Source organism: Netta rufina, assembly GCF_964035555.1.
Source record: "Netta rufina genome assembly, chromosome: 19".
Classification (NCBI taxonomy): Eukaryota; Metazoa; Chordata; class Aves; order Anseriformes; family Anatidae; genus Netta; species Netta rufina.
Genome location: NC_140143.1, coordinates 3,444,042 through 3,463,631, shown reverse-complemented (window position 1 = coordinate 3,463,631; position 19,590 = coordinate 3,444,042). Strand labels below are relative to the sequence as shown.

The window sequence follows — 19,590 nt, the reverse complement described above, 5'->3', positions numbered from 1 at the left end:
TGTTTTTTTTTTTTTTTTTGGAAAGAGGCAAAGCTTACGCTGTGTCAAATGGAAGTGGATCACTTGAGGAGTAGTTTGTATTCATCCTTGGGCTTGGTTATAAATTATAGTTGCAAGTTTGTAGTAAGGGATCTCAATTTAGAAAAAAAATAATCATACAGCAATTCTTCTGTAATCCTTTAAACACACCGGTGGCAAGTCCTTCACAGTTTCTCCAAGACTTTGTACACACTACAAAAGTGCAGGGACATGAACTACCTTCATCTCGTGACACCAAGAACTGAAAGAAACAAACTCCAAATAGCTTCAAAAAAAGCTACAAGCGTGTAACATCTTTATGTTGGTCCAGAGGTTCCCCACTTGCTGCCTCAACACATGCCACAATTAAAGAGGTGAGAGGGTATTTTCACATCGCTCCTTCTCTTTCATGACAGATCTGTTCTGTTTTGATAATTCTTCAGAAAGCACGAGGAGTGAAGGTACTTCAAACAGGTGTCGTTCTCCTGTTGACCATATTGACGTGGAGTCCTTCCTTAAATTCCTTCTGAAGGAAGTTGTGAACCTGCAGAAAACTGGCTTCTTGGTCTGCATTGTAGCTGGCAGCCGTGGTAACCTTCAAGGGCTCTCTGGAAAGGGTGTACATGGAAATTTCGTTCATGGGAATGGTGCTTGCTATCTTCATGCCAACCGGAGAAATGTCCCTAGACGGAGAAGGCTCTGTAGATCGAGAACTGGATCTGGACCTCCGCCTCCTGTACCTGTAACTTGGCATCCTGGCGTAAGGAGAACTGGAAGAAGTCTTAAGGAATTCCCTCTTGGTCTTAAACCTCAGCTCTTTGTTCTTCTCAATATAAATGTTCACAGCCAGAACACCTATGGTTTCAGCCACGATAAAAGACAAGGCTCCAAAATAAAAAGACCAACCATAGTTGTAATGGTTCTTTTTGTCCTCATCTCGCTTGTCACTTGGGTCACCTGCATTGCTTGATATGTAGACAATGATCCCTATGATGTTACTTAGTCCTAGAGAGAGAAAAGCAGAAGTCAGTTGTTATGTGGTTGGACAGTTAAAATACAAGCCATGTTACTTTCTGGACCTGAATGGTTCTAAGATTATGACCAGGAAATCGCATTACATTTATTTACTCTTTTATTTATCTAATTATTTCATTTATTCTTCAAAACAGAAAACAAAAACAAAAACAAAAACAAAAACATACCCACATCACGTGCATCTAAATATTCTAAAAGATTCAGCAGGATTTGTCCCCATTTCTTCATTGGCATGGTGGAAAGGAAGCAGCATATGGGAGCTCTCTAATATTGTTAGTTGGGCTTCTAACATTCAGAATAGTAATAAAAATACATTTTGAGCTCAGGGCTATGGCTGTTCACCTCGATCAAGATAAGTTGTCTTCCACCTTGTTGAATTTTCATCTGAATGTAGCATGCTTAATCTGAGCTTCAGGGAAAGCTATTAACAATGTGCCTGACTCTCTCAGATGTTTCTAGTGTGAAAAACATGCTCACCTAGCATAGGTGATTTTTTTATCTGTCACCATATAAGAGGAAAAAAAACGGTCCTGGCTATAAGAGTTGCCTGATTCAGGTTTTTATTTCGTTATCTAATGTTCAATAAATGTAAGTCGTGTACAAACTGCATGTTATTTGCTTTAGCTTCCTGGAATTTCTTTTTCAAGAAAACTAAAAGCTTCTCTAGAGCTTTGAAAACATTTCTTTCTTAAGAAATGTGCCTAGCATGATGTTGGTCATGCTCTCATTCCAGGAAAGGGATATAGGGAGAGATCTGCCCATGAGATTTTCCATGGGAAGCATCTGTCCTTGAAGCCTTGTGGCCAGCCTGAAAGCTCGATCTGACTCATTTTCCTTGGGCTTGCCTTCATCAGGAGTGAGCAACACAAACGGGATTTCCTGGTTTTTGTATCAGCAGATCAGCAGTGTAAAGCTGCAGGATCACACAATGCCCACTGCAATGAGAATATCCTGAAAGAATTCAGGCTTTGGGAAGGAAATTCAGGGAGTGGAAGAAGAGCCGTGGATGTGAGGCGGTGTCCTTCCACCTCTCCTCCCAGTTAGACTCAGAGCACTGATTGCCCCTGGGTATTTTTGGGTCCCTGCCCCTGACTAGGCCACGCTGGGCATCTTGCTGGGCTGGTGGCTTCTCCACCAAGTTGCACTTTTGCATTTTCAGTCCCAAAAAGGCAGCACTTCTTAAGGACTCAATTTAAGGAGAACATACCTGCTGCAACAAAGAGAATCCCAGCGCTGAGGATAATGTTGTTTTTGCTGTTGTAAATCCTCCCTGCTCCGACACAGAGCCCTCCCAGCAGCAGCAATATTGTGCTCAGGATGGGGAACACACTGGAGGCACGGACGATGCCTGCAGAGGAGATAGGAAGCAAAACATGACAGACAGTAATCATTTCAGATACCTCCTCAGGTGCTAGTGCAGAGATGACAAAGTCTCCAAACCCCTTGTTTTAGCTGCAGCTACCACAGATCTGCACTTCTGGGCAGGTTTTTGGGAGACAAGGTGGGTGGCCAATGTAGTGGGGCTACTCTCAGTTGAACACTTTTAATCTTTTCAGCTTCTAGGAGGAAGTCCAGTGTTACTGCCACCAGAACATTGCTGATAAGTAACAGCAAGTGCCAGCATCACACAGGGAGCGGCACTGAAAAATTCATGGGCTGACTGCGAATACTGCAACGTCTGGGGACGGCCTCAGCAGAAGATCTGCTGCTTGGCACACCTGTAAGGTGAGCACAGCTAACAGCCCTTCTTTTCCTGCTGAGTATTTAGGACTTAGAAACCTTTCAGATTTCTATGGGAGAGATTTTAAGACGTGTATGCTGGATGTTTGTGTTTACTTTCCTGACAGCTAAGTGGAGTCGTTTAAAATTCTGTATGCTTCAGTCCATTCATCAGCATGGGCTATAAAATCCCTGCACAAAAACCTAAACCACTGCTTTGGGCCAGCTTTCAGGGTAGGGTCATTTCTAGGCTAGGCAACAGCGGAAAGCGAAGCGGCAGGAAGGGAACAAAAGGACTGAAGAAGGACGAACAGGTGCTAGAAGAGAGAAGAATGTGCTGTATAAACCAAGGGGGAAAACCTGGTAGGAGCTCTGGAAAGGGGTTATGCTGTTACATGGAGAGGAGCTGGGCTATCCTGTCATGTGGAGAGGATGTTTTTAAAGAAGTGATCAGGTACAGGACAGTGCTGTAGACAGCAGGGTTGCCCCAAAGCCGGGGGGAGATGTGGGGGCACGTCAGCAGGAGCAGTACAAGGCAGAGGTGCTCGGGCTGGGGGGCAGAGGCTGGTGTCAGGGAGGGGTGCAAACCTCATGGCACACTGGGAGGATGTGGGGATCCCCAGGGCTGGGTGCATGTTGAGGAGCAAACTGCCAAAAAAAGGCCATCTGGAGCATCAGCAGCACGGCCTCTCCCGGGTGCCATCTTCCCGGGTGCCACGCACTGTGAACGGCACTGCTACCTGGGGAGGAACGGCCAGATGCTACAGCTGATGCTTTCTCATTTTACTTTTGATGGCCGTGGCGTTCCCAATTTAGTGAATTGCTTTCTAACGATTCCCCTGGTGACCGGTGGCAAAACTCCCGCTGACTGCAAGAGGGACAGGGCTGGGCATTTAATAACAGCATTGCTTTTGTGTGCGCTGCAAAGCCCCCAGGAGCCCGAGCGACAGGCCCAGGGCTCATTAGGATGGTGCAAAGATAAAGCAAAAAGACAGTCCCTGCCTGGGAAGCTTGTGCCTGTATCGATCTGCAACAGCGAGAAAAGTACATCTCCTACCAAACCTGGCAACAACGCTGCACGCGTCCTTTACCGAGGGGGCATGTTCTGACCGCAGCTAAACCCAGCTCCGTCAGACGCGTTATTATTCACAGAGTGTTTTGCAGTAATTGGCACATCCAAGTAACGAGGATGTGAGGTCACTGATCAAAGCCCGCTGAGGGCCGAGAGCCCATTCTGCTGCCCTGGGCGTACCCCCGCATGCAGTCAGAGGTAACGGTGCTCTGACTTCTGGGTCGGTTTTCAGAGTCAATTATTAGACAAAGATTCGATGTCAGGCTTTGTTTGTGCTCCCCGACATGGAGGTGCCCCAAATCACTGTCTGTTGGTGTCCTGGAAAAAGGCTGCATAGGCTTAAAATCTGCTGTGGCCACTCGTTCTGGTTGTCGTTTTCTGTATTTTATCTTCAGGCTGTTTATACTGATTTTAGTTAAATTAAAGGGCTTTCCTAAAATGCTTCACTGATATTGTCAGAAGGGACTTCCCAGACATGCCAAATACACTGGGTGGGTTGTATTACATCTAGCAAAATGCCCCAGAGATAATTTTTCCGTATTAGGTAATTAATGTGAAGAGAAACAAAACATACAGCGTTCTCTTGGGTACAATGGGGACTTTTAGCTCTGAAATTTAAAAGGAGGCCCATAGGTACCCTGTAGAATTTACATATTTCTCCCAATACTGGTAATAAAATGACAGCACATCAGAAAACATTAAGGGAATCTGGTTTTTGCTCTCTCCCCTGCTTTTTTTTTCCCCCTTGTTTACCGTCCTGTCTGTTTGCATCGGCTGCTGCTCGGCACTCTGCGCTGTGACACCTCTGGGGAAGCGCCGCAGCGGGCTCTGCCGCTCAGCCTGCAGGGCTGCGGGCTCTGGCCCTCCTCCCGCTTTCCTTCTCCTCCGAAAGCAGGAGGTAGGCGGCTGAGGGAGCTGAGCAGGAGGAGTTAAAGCTTCTTTGCACGTGTTTGTAGTCACCGTGGCTCCTGTTCCTTTGATTTTGCAGGGAGCAGCCTGAAAAGAGCAAAATCCAGATTCCTGCTCCTACCCACACTCTGGAAGCCTCCTAGAATCAGGCATTTTTTCACTGATTTCGGTAGGGTTTTGAACTGGGGCTCAGTTCTGCTAACTCCATCTCTTTACACTTATCTGGAGTCTAGGTTAGCTCAGTATCTGTGGAGCAGGCTGAGAGCCCGCATGCTGACCTTTGAGTAGCACAAGATGCACACAGGGTCGGTGCCTTCATCTGAGCAAGGGCTGCTTGAACAGGAACCAAAGTTTTCCCTTTTACCTCCCTTAGGTGAACAGGAAGGGTTGCCCCCATCATGGCCCTGCCGAAGTCTGGTGGCTAAAAATCCTGGTGGCTGATACAGGGACAGCAAGTTGCAAAAGTGTTGTAGAGGGCAAAAATGGTAAGGAGAGCATCATGTCTCCTGTAAATGGGATGTGAATACCTCTGTGTCTCATTAGACAATGATTTCGTCCTTATTACACATACATATGACCTCATTTGTTTTTGATTTAGGTACATAACCTTTCAGCAATCTCTAAAACAACTGTATTCATTTTAATTGAAGCAGTAGTTTGCTTCCTAGGAGTGAAAGCAGGGGAATCCTATCTGTGCAGAATATAGAGAGTGAGCTCTCCTCTGAGGGTGGAGTGCCTGGATCCTGATTTTGCAGAAAACATAAAGGGTTGGGCCAACTGGCTTTTTAAGCTTGCACATAGCCACTTTTGAAAACAGCTTTTAGGATCATCAGTCACAAGTACACTTACAAACAATTTACCCATCTCTTGTCTTACTGAGCAGCTGTAGACTGTTTTTCCCAGTTCTATCTTTTCTCTAAATAAAGAAGGCATAATACACTTTTATCAAGATGCTACTTAATTCATCTTTCCTTTGCAGTCCTTTTACTAATGATGTTTCTTTCCTAAAGCTGACTTGGCACCAATTTCGCATTAGTTCCAAGGCTTTACATGAAGGATAAATGCAGCCGTGCTCATATTCTGCTAGTCTGCCATCGCCCAAGCACTGAAATCATGTCACCCAAGCACTACAGCTGATCTAAATTGACAAGAGTAAAGATGAAAAAAGATCCAGGTTTTCTGGTAAGCAGACTCTTTCAGAGAGATTTTTTTTTTCTTCTTGTCTTAGCAACCTGAAGTTGTTTCCCAGAAGTGAGCAGAAGGACAGAGTGGTTCTCTAAGTGGTGTTTCAGGTAATTAATAGCGGTGTAATTGAGGAGCATTTTGCTTTGCTGGATGTCTCAGCCAGCAGCCTCATTCATTGCTCCCTGAAGCCTTCCCAACACCTTGTGAACTGCAGTTTCTTTCTCTTGTAAAGGGCATTGCTTTCAGCTCTGCTGGTCAGCTTTTTTGTGCAAAAGAAACAGCTAGGCAAGGCGTCCAAGGGGAAGGGGAAATATAACTCAAATTTTGCAGGATTCATGAAGTTTCACACTCAGGTTCCAGGACGTTGCATATCAACTGAGTGAGTGGTCACTGGGGGGAAGACAGAACAATTGTCCTTATTTCAAGCACCAGATTGGTGGATGAAATAACTTCTGTGAGGGCTTTCACAGTGGCACAAAGCACCAACGGCTGGCTGCCCATGCAGAGAAGCCACAGCCTACATTCATACTGAGATTTTGCTGTTATCTGCAGAAATTTCAGCTTCCTTCCTAAAATGCAGTAATTTCACTGCATGGGGAGGTAGCTCAGAGCAGCTGCAAAGGATGAGGCTTGCATAAGGGCTGGATTTAAGCAATAGGAAAAGCTTCCTCATGGGCAGGAACCCACTCCTCAAACCAATTTTAGTACAGTAACCAGGTAAACGCTCCCTCTGTAAAATATCCTCTCTAATCTGGGAATGACAGCTGTGGTTTTCATTTTGAATATTTCCATATAATTTTAAAAGAACAGGCACCACAATTGTGTAAGTTACTGTGGATGAAGGAAACCCTTAAAATGGAGGTCCTTGAGGGAGGGCCAGGCCCTTGCAATAAATATGACTGTGACTGTGCTCTGCAGAAGAGACACCCAGGCAAATCTTTGTTGATCTGCTAGTTCTGTGTACAAGGCATTACTTTTCAACTTACGGAGAAGGTACTCTGAGCTGTCATGGTCATAGTCATTGTCTTCAGGGAAGTGGTTGATTCGGAAGCAATGTCCTTTGTAGATTCCTAAATGGAAACAAAGCAAACATAACATATATGCAAGAGGACCAGGTAGATGGGCTTCTGCCAGCTCTGCTTTATTTCCCTTTCCTATTTCTGTGGAAAATAATTTACGTATGCAACTGATTCGCCACTGATCTTTTATGCCATCAAGAAACCGTCTCTTGGGTCATAAATTTTGGGCAGGTTGGCCTGAAGCCTAACTGCAGGAAGGGAGAGCCAGGATTCCTGTGTTCTTTTTCTGAAGTCTGCCACTAATATAATTCTCTTGAGTTTTTTTAATCTCTCTGTGCTTTACTTTCTTAGTGCCCTGCTTATCCTGCAAGGATACTGAGTTTGTAAAGCTGCTTTTTGTTCCTGGCATGACTGTCGCTCTGGGTCCCTGCTCCAGGGCTGGGAATCCACGGTGAGGCTGGGCACCAGTACAGTGCTGGTCCCCAGTGAGGTGCTGCTGTCCCTTATCAGAGCTGCTGGGCGTTGAACTGTCTGACGCCTCTTCAATTACTCTCTAGGCTTGGAAAACAAGTCCATAAATCTCTTCCTGCTGCAGTTTAAACCCCTATGTCCCCTCAAGGTTGGTTCATTTCCTAACGGCATATTTGCTTAGTTAACTGGGTGCCTGTGCAGCAAGTCAGGCCATGAGCGTTCACTCCTGAGACCTGATGGGGCAACACCGGAATCAGATGGATGAATCCCACAGTTGGCTGAACAAAATGAAGTTCAGCACTTTGTCCATCTGCATAAAGGTTTGTATCAGTATTTTGTCTTACTTTCTATCACGATCGTACCTCGCTGCAGCCGGTCTCAGCTGCAAGCTGATGGCTGAGTCTGCTGCTGCAGTGAGCTGCATGGGGAGGTCTCCCCAGAGAGCTTCCTGCAGGAGAGAAGCCCTGAGGTGTGATTCTGCCTTGGTGCTTTCATTATTCATTAACCAGCACTTTCGTGCTCAGGAGCATACATCACCCAGGATGAGTTATCCTCTGCACAGGAGTTTCAGTGCTTACAGCTCTAGCTGGCAGAAGGATTTAAAAACCATCAGTTAATACTGCTTTAACAGAAGCACAGCTGCAGTCTGTAGGATATAACTGTGGATTTATTTCACTACCTATTACCAATGATTACAAAGATCTCAAAAGAATTACTAATCCGCAGGATTTCAATTGCACCCTGTGAGTGTCAACTGCAGGTTTGCTACTACAGCGCATTTAATTCTTCCAGCAAATGATGTAGCTACTCTAATTGTGGGAACGGCTCAGGCTTTCCCCGCACAGCTTTTCAAAGGCTGTGAACAACACGTAAGTGGCTCACGTTGGGTGTGGAAGTGACACGCTGGTGCTGCCCGCAAGGCGGCTGAGAGCCTGCCAGCCGGGCGCTGCTCCTGCCGCTTGCCTCCCGTGCGTCCCTCTGCCATCGGCTGCTTTCTGCTCCTTGCAGCTCTCCAGCAAGGCAATCCAAAATTCAGATTTTAAAGATCCCACCGCTTATTTTTATGGAAGCTCACACAATGAAATTAAATTCCTCCCAGCGTAATAGGGCCCCTGAGACTGGATGGTCATTTCTTTGAGCCTTTTCACTACGGTGGGCTAATTTAGAGGAAATGCATTCAGAATATGATTTTTTTTCTCTCCCATTCAACAAATAAATAAATTAAATCATATTCTCACCCTGATTCCTACAGAAACAGGCCTTTCAATGACTCTGCTTTTGTGGATATAGACTGGTCTGTCCTTCTGTCTGTATGTACTTCTTCAATAACTTTGAATTTAGTTAATTTTTCCAGAGCTGATGGAAAAGCAGAGGTTTCACAGGTAACAGAGCTCCCACAGCTTCCATGCGAGCAGGTGGGAGCTCTCTCCAACTGCTTCTGCTTGTTGTCAGACACCAGAGCTCAGGCAGGGATGACAGCCCATATAAATGTCCTGCTTCCAGAAACTCAATTAAGAGACAAGAAGACTGAAACGTTCCCCAAGCAACTCGTGTCAGAGTACTGATGGATTGATGGGGGGGCTGGCCTCTGAAAAATGGCCTTAGATTATTAAACTTCTGAATGAAATGGGCCCCTTAGCAGAGCTTCTCTTACAATGAGTCCATGAAGCCATCCCTTCTGCTGCAGGGCTGAAACATGCCAGCAGGACAGGATGGGTTGTGTTAGTGTCTGGGCTTCTCCAGTGTTGAGGCTGGAGACCTTTATTTCCTGCTCCTTTATACCCACAGTCCTTCACATAGAAGAGTATCACCAAGTCTGGTAGAGGTGGAAAAAAATAATCAGCCCCAAACAGAAAATTGTAATGGTGCTTGAGAGTTCTTTCCCACTTCCAGTTTTTAGGGATTTGGTGATTGGTTGTTCTGGCCAACATTGTCATAAAAAGCACAAATGGCTGTGAAATTTGGACATGTATTAAAGCCTGGGAATCCAAAATATTCTTCCCAATAGTTTTGCTGTTGTTAAGATCATGGATCAGGGTTCTCTTCAGTGACTACAATATTTAATAACTAATAGCATCCTCAGACTGGATAATTTTTTTCCATAAACTTAATAGGTGTCATATCTCAGTGACAGCTTATTAAATTCTTGGTAAGGATTGAAGTTGCTATCAAGAACTCTTGTAGTCCACAGTGTATTGAGGGGTCTTTAAATCCCCAAAGTACCAGAAACAAAGTTTTGCTAGGAAACATAACAGTACTTTTTTTTATTATTATTATTACAATGGACTTTGAAACTCAGATTTGGGAAAAATTAAAAGTAGCTGGGCTGGAAGCTATTGAAGCAGTGGCCAGCTTTAAAAGCACAATCTTACTTGTACTTAAATACAGAAGTAGCACACCTCTCCCCAAGTATTGGTGGAATACCCAGCTCCATGCCCTATCATGTAAAACAATGCAAAAGAAAAAAGGAAATGCTTGTATTAAATTCACGAACAACCACTCTACAGTATCTACACAAGGTCAGAACTCCTTGAAGCTCTTCTCAAAGACTTCATGGAGGATGCCTCGAAAAAATACATAGACAAATGTGGCGACTGGTCCCCACTCAGTAAAGGCACCCACAGGCTATTTTCCACACCAGGATGTGGTGTGGAAGGGTGATTTTTTTCTTTGCCTGAGAACGGGGATACAGTCCCTTAAATCCTTTGGAGGGGAAGATGGAATATTTAACTTGTACTTCTGTATCCACTAGAGAGAGATAAATAAACTGCAATCACTGCCTAACAGGTACTAAAATATTGAGAAGCACTTCTGGATACCTCTTGAGAGTAAGATATAACATCCCACCGAGATGCTGTAAGTATTATGCCTTTCTTTGAATGATTACTGATATGTTTAAATGATGCTTTTAGAAATACAAATATTATAATGCATTTTTCTCCTTATAATAATAACTTCATTCTGCATTCAGAGCCAGGACTTCAGGATCTGGGTTAATGATAAGGAAGAGGCAAATTTTCTGAAGTGTTGCTGATGCTGTAAGATTTTTTTTTCCCACTGGTTGCAGCATACTTAGTTGGCATTTAAAAACTGCAAATTGTTTCTGACTCGGCTTTGCTCTGTGTTCAAGGGCTTCTTCTACAAAGGTTAACACTTCTCAACCTCACTAAGTGTTCAGATACCTATAATCAGAATGTGACGTACTCAGATAATATGATAAGGGGGGGAACTGTAGTGCCTAATCAAGATTAAGCTTTGTTTGGGGGTTTGGGATCTCAAGTACACAGAGTTTTCAACAGTAAATCAAAGCAGTGATCACAATTTATGCTGACATGCCACCTTTTCCTTGATCTTTCCCAAATAATCCTTCAGTAATGCTGCCTGTATTGTTGCGGAAGTGTTAGATGGGGTTATACATTTCGATCACTGAGAGCAATCCTTAATGCTGGAGGATGCAAGCTTGACTAAACTTTTTTTTCCTAATGTCGGATGCATTACATGATCTCATCATTGCTGGTCATACTATCAGCCATTTCTTCCAAACATCCATTTCCCGTGGTTAGTATTTGTCAGTGACAACATTCCCCGATGCCCTGGAAGTGTTTGCACAAATCAGCACTGGAAGATAGAGTGCTTAAATGTCTGAAGATATTTGTCAAGGCTGTACTTTTATTCCCCACCCCCCCAATCCTGAAAAACGTACCCAGTGAGGTCTTTCCAAAACATAGTGTTCTGTTGTCATTTAAAATAGGTTTTCACCAAGCAAGACGCTAGCAGCTTTGCAGCAGAGGACCTTGTCTGCGGGGTACTTCTGTCAATAGCAATTTCCATCTCCCTGCTCTGAGCACGAGCTTTCGGGAGGCGATATCTGATAGCGGTGGGAGACACATGAGGATAGATGGGTCTAGCTGCTGCCTCCTCCATCAACAGCTTCTGCAGAGCTGTTGCTTCATTAACCATTTCATCTACCAGCCATCTCTGCCGCCTTTGGTGGTAAGATTGTGCAGGGAAACAGCAGTTTGGGGATTTCTTTGAGAAGCCTTTCTGGTTTTCTCACAGGACACCAGGCATTTGCTGCCTCCTTGGGTCAAACTCTCCGCTGCCAACATGCCACATTCCTGTAGGTCTTGAGCAGCTACAGATACTGAGAGCACACCCGTGCACACTATTAATAGAGTTAGGCAGACTTTTCTCCTTAGGGAGTGTCTGGTGATGGAACGATTGCTATGAATGTCAGGGCAGGAGTGGTTGTGTGGCTGCACTGATTACCTGCAGGCAGGTAGGCACACCGAGCAACCACCCAGCCCCAAACCACACTGAGCAGCTGATTTCTTTCTGGCAAATGCGGGTCTTCTGGGACGACTTGAAGATATGTAAGGAAATGGTTTTCAAGATCATTTGCCAGCCTGTGTTTCCAGTTACAGCAGACACAAGCTGCAAGGAGCAGGCTGCGTATTAAACATAAGGCAATTAGCAGGGAACCACTGGAAATTTGGGCCACTGGCTCTGCCTGTTGCATTTATTCTGTGATTAAGCACTGTGCTTTGGTTCTAGAGTAGACCATTAGCCTGATTTACTGCAACACTGCAATATCTGAGTGTTTTGATAACAAGTTCTCGGAATTTATCAGCACAGAGCAGGCTGACCGACAGCACCACAGCCTGTACCTCTGTTTTACAGGCAGAGCAGGGCTTTTGTAACTGAAGTTGCCTGAAGACAGTGTCCATCTGAGCAAAGCCACACGGGACTGGGTTTCCTTAAAGGCTTTGCGCTTCCCTTGACAGAAGTGGAGAACCTCTATTTATAGTGAGCGAGAGCGTTTCAGGGCCGGACTCTGCCAGGAGAACAGAGGCAGTTCTGTGGTCGTCTCCTTAGGAAGACTTCTCTGCTGACAAGTTCTGATATCTTTTGCAGTGTGATTTGAGCAATAGTGAGCAAAGGAGAGCAGACATGCCAAAAACGTTCCTCTCCGCAAAATTTGCAGTGCAGCATCTATCAGTGCTCTGTGTTCATTTCTTTGATTTTCTACCAGCACAACCCCTCTGCCTCACTGGGCTGACACACAATGGCAAATGTTGCTGCTGAATTAACCTTCTTTTATCTTCGTTCCTCGTCACAAAATAACTGCTGTAAAGAGGAATGAGTGATGCACCCCCTTTTACTTTCAAAACCTGCCCTGTGGTCAAACAGGGGCAATTTTGGGCCTCTCCACAAAGGCCACAGGCAACAGAATTAGATTTTTTCTTCCTGTAAATTGACACTTTCTATGTTAATTTGTCCAGAGTTTGATGATTCGTCTCCCACTGTTTGCTGACAATCTCATAGGTCTCTCTTTTAAGTTACTCGAGCAAGCGGGGCTCCTGTGAGCCTCTGCTAGAGGATGCTTAATGCTGTTATTGCAGAAGAAATCATGAAGTATTGATGCAGGTCGTGTGCAAAACACACCCCGCGTGAATTTGCTACCCCACATTGCTGCTGTACTGCTGCCTTCATTGCCGAGGAGGATGGAGCCAGCAGAGAAAGAAGCCTTGGGAGGTTAAATACCCATTTATTGGGTGTCTGCCTTCGGCTGTTGCGAGATCCTGGTGAAGCTGGAAACTTGGAAGTATAGCTTGTTTTTGAGACAGATGCTGGCTGACACCTCCTGAGTCCTGACAGTCAGGGAGATTTTTGTCCATTTGACAGTTTGTATTTTTGTTTCCTCCTGAAGGTGAATTTGATGAGGAGCACTGCCAGCACCTGGGGTTATTGTCATATTTTGCCAGGGTAGGTCTTGTTTTCAGAAAAATGCTTGGGACCTAAAAAGATGGATAATTCACTTATTTCTCACTGTGGGGAGCTGAAATGCTAACTTTTAAGGAGCAGGGATAAAGATCCAGATTCTGGTATCAGTGCTGTGGACTCAGAGCTGTGTCTCACCTACTAACGGTGATATCTGAATCGGGTCTTCTCCCTTTCTTTGCTCCTACCTTACTTTCTGGGCAAAAAGAAAATGATTTAAAAACATTGAAATGTATGAAATTTGCCCCACTTTCTTCCTTAAAAGCTGTCAGCTCTAACAAACCCTTTGGGTTCTGCTTTTGATCTATTTTCAATTGTCTGGTGGGCAAAGTAGAACTCCTCCTCAAGTCTCTTATTTTTTTATTTTCTGCTGTGACATGAATTTCCCCCTTCTGCAGTCCCCCCCGGTGCTGCCTGCAGACCCTCCACTGCTCACTGCTTTTCATCCCTCCCCTCAACGCCATGTGAACAGCTACCAGTTGCTTTACCATTAGCCTCACTCCACTTCTCTTATCTCCCTACAGTAATTAATGCTCCACTCTGCATTTATCATACACTCGCTATGAGAAAAGAGACTGCCTTATGCCACCAGTATTTACTCCAGGACATTACGATCTCCTCTCACCAGCCTGTCTGCACTGTCAGATCCTGTTGCCTTTTCTTGGTTCTCCTCTACAATTCCCAGCTAAAGCCCTCTCCGTTGGAAACGGAGGCAGCTCACAGCTTCTCCTCTCGCCGTTCCCCTGCAGAACGAAGGGTGTGCTGCTCTATTTCTTGCATTGCTTTTTTCTGCAACAGTCTCACAATGCAGTAGAGTTCATGCTCCACATTTCTGAAGAGCCATCTCTGCTGACTTAGGTGCCGATTTCAAAGCCCTAAATAGCAACTGGCAAGGTTTCTGCTTGGGCATGGTGGCCTTTGTGTCACGACCCACCCCGTTCTCTTCTAACACCCTTGAGTTTCCCATGGCTCACGTGGCATCTTAGCTGATGTCCTCCAGACATTGGTGATGCTCACCACTGCCCAAAGAAGTTAGGCATGCAGGAGACCACATCTCACTTGGGTGGTGAAGACACCTGCTGTTGAGTGGTCACTTCTAGTTGCTCATTGAGCAAATTTGTTCATGCTGCAATCCAGGACATAATGCCCTGAATACCACTGTGTACCACCCAGTAAAGCATCTCCGGATCCTGGAGTACCTACGCCAGAAGGCATCCAGGCAAGTGCCTACAGAGGCTCGGATGGTTTTAATTCACGTGGGTATACACAGCCTCAGCAGCCGACCTTCTGTTTTCAGCTGGGTAAATATCAAAGATGTTGTGGATTTGTATGTCTGTATACAACATGAACAGATGCAGAAATGACGCTTTGCCAAGGACTTCTTTAAAATTCTACGACAGCCTTTTGTTCCATTATGAGATTTTATTTGAGACCTTGAGTGATGTTAGGAAATCTGTGGCAGCGAAACTCATTTCCCGAAGATTCACCTCACCTGCACATCTGGGAGCTAATAAAACACATCACAGTGTCTGGCTGCTGTCCTTTGAATTCTCTTCAGTCATTACAAAACTGCTGCCAAAAGTACTAAGTGTCCTTGTACTACCACAGTGAATACCAATAGTATCGGGGAAATGCAGGACAGCAGCAAAGTAGATAAGATTTGATTGTATGTTACACATTGTTTTGTGCTACTTCATTTCCATTTTCTTCGAGTGTTCCTCTCATAAGCCAGCATTTTGGCCACAGAAGTCATGACTGAGGTTATTCAGCAATGCTCCTGTTCCTTTCCCAGCTGCCCCTCCTTAGCCAAGCTGCAGATGAAATAGTGCAGTGGATTATTCCACCCCAGAAACTCCTGTACAATGCTGACAGCCTTCTTACTACTCTTTGCTTTTTTTGCAGTTTTCTTCCTTATTAACTATATCCTTCTGTGCTGCTTCTAGGACAGCAAATTGGGGGAAGCTTTAGGGGGTTCTGTAGCTTATTTTAGTCTTTTTTGTTGCTCCTTTTTATGGACCTTACTGATGGAATGTATCTGTTTTCTAGGAAGAATCACTGACATGCTTTCAGCCCTGATGTTCAGGTTGCATTTTATATCTGCACAGGAAAATAGGGGCACTTCCCCATCCTGGGTATGACAAGATTTTTTTGGAGCAACGTTGGTTACGGTGTTTGAGGAACTTTTTAGAATCAGAGCTGTTAGCCCTGCCACAGCGAGTGTTACCATGCCTGGCTCGGTCCCAAGAGACTGTCAACGTCTCTAGCTGTCATGGGGCTGTTAACTCACTTTTCTGCGTCTGCTTTTCTATATACCACAACGCCCCACACTCTCTGTGTTCTGCCTTCACACCTCGTCTCATCCTGCATCTCATGTGGCAGTCCTTTAGCCCGGCAGCCCAGAAATTTGTCTCACCACTCATTTCCGTACTTTGCTTCACTGCTGCTTTGCCAAAGCTGCTTCTGGGTGGCTCATCTAATTATTCTTTTAAAATGATTTGGAGCTTGGATAGAAACCCCCATTAGAGTTTTGTAGCTGGCTAAAATTGGTCTAACACGTCAGAGGTTGGCGTTGGCTTCTCAGGTGAGCATCTTCACCCAGCAAGTCCATCTCCAAGGAGTTTCCTGTTCTTTATTACAATCTGAACCCAAATGCCTTAATTTAAAGAGGTACTTATTATCAATAGTGCTTTTGGCACAATGCATCAGAGACTTGTTACTCACAGTTGTAACTACACGGTGGCCATCATAGCTCCAACACCTTAGACAGCAGCAGGAAATCAGCTGTGCTGGCCTATGTGCTAGCTACAATTCAGATGCATCTAGATTTGGCCCCAAACCTACTTTTCTCCCCAGCGCTCTTGACCCTGGCATACATTCACTGGTACTAAGGCTGCTCATTCAGGCAGATTGCTGCCAGTCTATCAATCATTACAAGAGGGCTGAAATGCCAAATTTTACCGGATGCAATTCTGAGAACAGATAGTCATTTTGTCTGATGAAGCGTTCATATGCTGCAAAATGACAAATCGTGTTTATTTTCACATTGTCAAACTGTGCTTATTTCCTGTGTTGGCACAATTGGAATCAAGTTTCCCTTAAGGGATAGTTTGGTTTTCATCCATCTGGTTTCCCTTACTTCAGTATGCCATCAGTTCTCCCTCATTAACATGGTGATCAACCAGGGCTTGATGGTCTCACCTCTTACAATCACAGCATGTCTATAAAGCCTGTATTGTGGCTTATCACCACCTGGGGGAGAAATTTAAGGAAATGGACATTCACTAAAGTCCCTGCTGAATTTATAATTTGAGACATAGTCAAGATCACATCTGGGGAATAAATACTGTTCTTGAACTAGATGAAGTATGCCCAGCATGTGTGTGGTGTTTTGTCTCCTGTATCTTCTGCCACTTCAACTTTTAGACACATAGAGCCTTGAGCTCTTCTCATTCTTGATTCATCATAGATCCTCTTAAGCCATTTTTAAGGTTTTTCCGTTTTTCAGGTTTCTTCATTTTGCAACAGACAGGGTTTGCAGTTGTCATACAGAGGTCTAAAATTTAAGAAACAGCTCTCCAAAATGAGGACCCCGGTAATCCTTGGGGGTGTGTGTTTCAGGTAAGGATGAACCTGACAACTTCTGTAATGGGAAAACTCTTCAGATCTAGTCATTAGGAAAATGGTTCATATTATTGATTCTTCTTAAGCTATCTCCTAATATAGCAGAAGCTTACAGGGCATCACGTAATTACTTCTCTGCTTACAATCAGCAATTGTCTACTCTAACAGCAGTGAATGTCTCTAACTTTGTGTCTGGAACTGAACTCTTCTGGATCTTCTTTGCTCAGCTCTGTGGGAGCAGGTTGTTCACACACCACAAAGATTTTTCATGGAAAAAAAAAAGAAGATTACATTGGAAAGTAGTATAAAGGAGCTCATTAGTTTAATTTTAGGAATATGCAGAATATTTGGACACTCCTGGAATCAGGTAATCTTCCAATGTCTCTTCAGTCCATGGAGATTAGTCATAAGATGATGGCATTTAGAAAAAACATTTGGATATTGAAGAAGCAATAGGGATATTTCACTCCATAAATCACTTTAGATGAAGGCAATGCTTGCAATATGCCCGTCTTCATAATGCTGCGACCTTGAGTTGGATGTGCATTCATTTTGGAGCATGTCTTCCTCGTTTCTATGCCAGCTTGTTGAGTTATACATAGAAGCAAAACCTCTAGAGATTGATCATGCACAATCAGTGATGCGGGACTGAAACAAGGCAGATGATGACAACGGGGAATCTAAAGGTTAGGAGAAAGGGGTGTAACTGCCAGGTCCTGCTGATGGCTGGCTTTGGGAAACTCAAGGCAAAGGTTTCAAAACCATCTGCATGAGGTATTAGTGGAAAAGACCTGTTAGCAATGAGAAGGTGGAGGGTGCAGCTGTGGATGGGCCACCTCACGTATGGGACAGGGCAGGCTCGTCCCTCAGGGGGACCTTGTGAGGGTGGGAAAACGATGAGCAGCTCTGTGGGAATAAAGACCTGGGGCAGGAAAGAGTGAGCTGAAAAAGGAGGAGGAGAAGGAGCACTTTGGGACAGAGTGGGCAGAAAGCGGGGTGCTTTGCAGGGGAGGAGAAAAGGAAGCAGGGGAGAAAGAGCTGAGGAGGGTGGTGGGTGGCTGGAGGCGAGGAGAGGGCCTAGGAGGAGAGTGGGAGCTTGGCAGATTGGTGGTGCCCGCGGAGACGGGGACCAGATGGCAACCTGGGTCCTCTCTGAGCGCTGCTCCTCCTGCACTTGCCTCCCTGCGCGGGCACCGCCTTAGTCGGGGCTCATAGTGCTGCCAGGAGGGGTGGGCAGGCACAAAGCCACGGCCCGATGAAAATTAAGAGCCTGAAACATAATTCCTGGGATTGTTTTAAATACTTACAGTTAACAAATGACCCAATAAATAAAAATGGAGACGGCTACCAAGTAGGTCTGTTTAAATGAACATAAGGAGAAGAGATTTGATTTGGATCCTGCGCCCGAAACTTTCTATTTCCTAATGCAAGTGAAACAGTGACAAATAAAAATGAGACTGCAAAAGCAGCATGACCTCTTAAAGCTTTAATTATTCATTGGAACTGTTTTCTCTTCTGCTGAGACTGAGCAACACATTTAAGTGGGTTTCTCTCAGGTTTGTGGAAGATGTAAGTTCCTTGTTACGCTGGCTAATAAATACCACTAAGCACGATGGCCCGACAACATCTGTAGAAACAGCATTTGGGAAAATGTGTTTAATGAATCAGAAGTGCCTTAATCTAGTCAGTCTTGAAAAGCAAAGCATATCATGCAAAATTACAATGCACTAAAGCACAGATGCATGAATATTTTATTGTCGAGAATTCTGACTTTCCATTCTTCTCTCTTTCAGTACTTCACACTGCATTTTACTATGCAATGTCTCTACCTGTATTGGGGAAGGATAATGGTGGGGGTAGCTCTGGGCAAGCCAATCTGAGATATCAGACTGGATTTTAAACGATGTATTGGAAAGTCCCAGCCCTTACCAGCATCAGGCATGTCTCCCCTTGTAATGGGAAATGCTTACAGATGTTTGTGTCTTAGGATGGCATGGAAGTGACTTAGAAGGTTCACAGCTGGGAGGAGAAAACTGAGAAGTTTTCCTTTTTCCTGGGATGAATTATCAACAGTCAAGTGCCCTGCATGCCTGGCCTTGAGGCTGCTGTGCCACTGGCTCCATCACAGTGCTCCTTCTCCCTCCAGCACCTTAAAAGAATGGAGCATCCACCAGAAACCACTAGGTAGGGCTGATTGTTAATTAGACTTGAATTTCTAAGCATTGCACCTGTGAGAATTAGAGCCTGCCCTTTTACTACAGCATCCCAGGGACCACGTTTCCTCCTGAGATTTGAAAGCAGGAGAGGACCAGCTTCTCACCACCTTGGCAAGCTCTCCCAAGAGGTACGTAGCAGCTCTGGCCGCCTGGGAACTGAGCCATGCTCAGGGAAAGATTTACGACTCCTCTCCCCTTCAGATACCCATCTGGCGTGACGCAGGGTTGAGCTGCACAGCAGCCATATGGGTACTCGGGGTCCCCATGCTGAGCCCCCCCATCAGCTCATGTCCCCCTCCCTGCAGTCATTCTGGCAGAGAGGCACAGGCAAACGAAGGGCAGTTTTCCAACACCCACATCTCTTATTGGGGCCTTATTCTGGTTCTTACTCAATCTTTACAACTCAGTGATATGTTGCCAATGTATTTTTGCCAAGGAGACAAAAATATGTCTCCTCTTCCCACTCCTGCAGCCTGTGAGAAATCTCGGTTGTGTGCAAAGAGAAGTAGATGTGTGTATAAATGTGTATTGGGGTGTGTATGTG

At 45.0% G+C, this 19,590-nt stretch overlaps 1 protein-coding gene across 1 annotated transcript in view; it reads right to left on the bottom strand.

Moving 5' to 3' along the window:
- Nucleotides 1-484: 484 nt before the first annotated feature.
- The window catches only part of CACNG4 (calcium voltage-gated channel auxiliary subunit gamma 4), a gene marked incomplete at both ends in the record, with an annotated part of 37,257 nt that continues 18,151 nt past the window's right edge, over nt 485-19,590 (bottom strand). The window contains 3 exons of the mRNA XM_084298412.1: nt 485-1,023; nt 2,261-2,401; nt 6,925-7,008. Coding sequence (XP_084154538.1) covers nt 485-1,023; nt 2,261-2,401; nt 6,925-7,008 — 764 coding nt within the window. The remainder of the gene's footprint in view (nt 1,024-2,260; nt 2,402-6,924; nt 7,009-19,590) is intronic.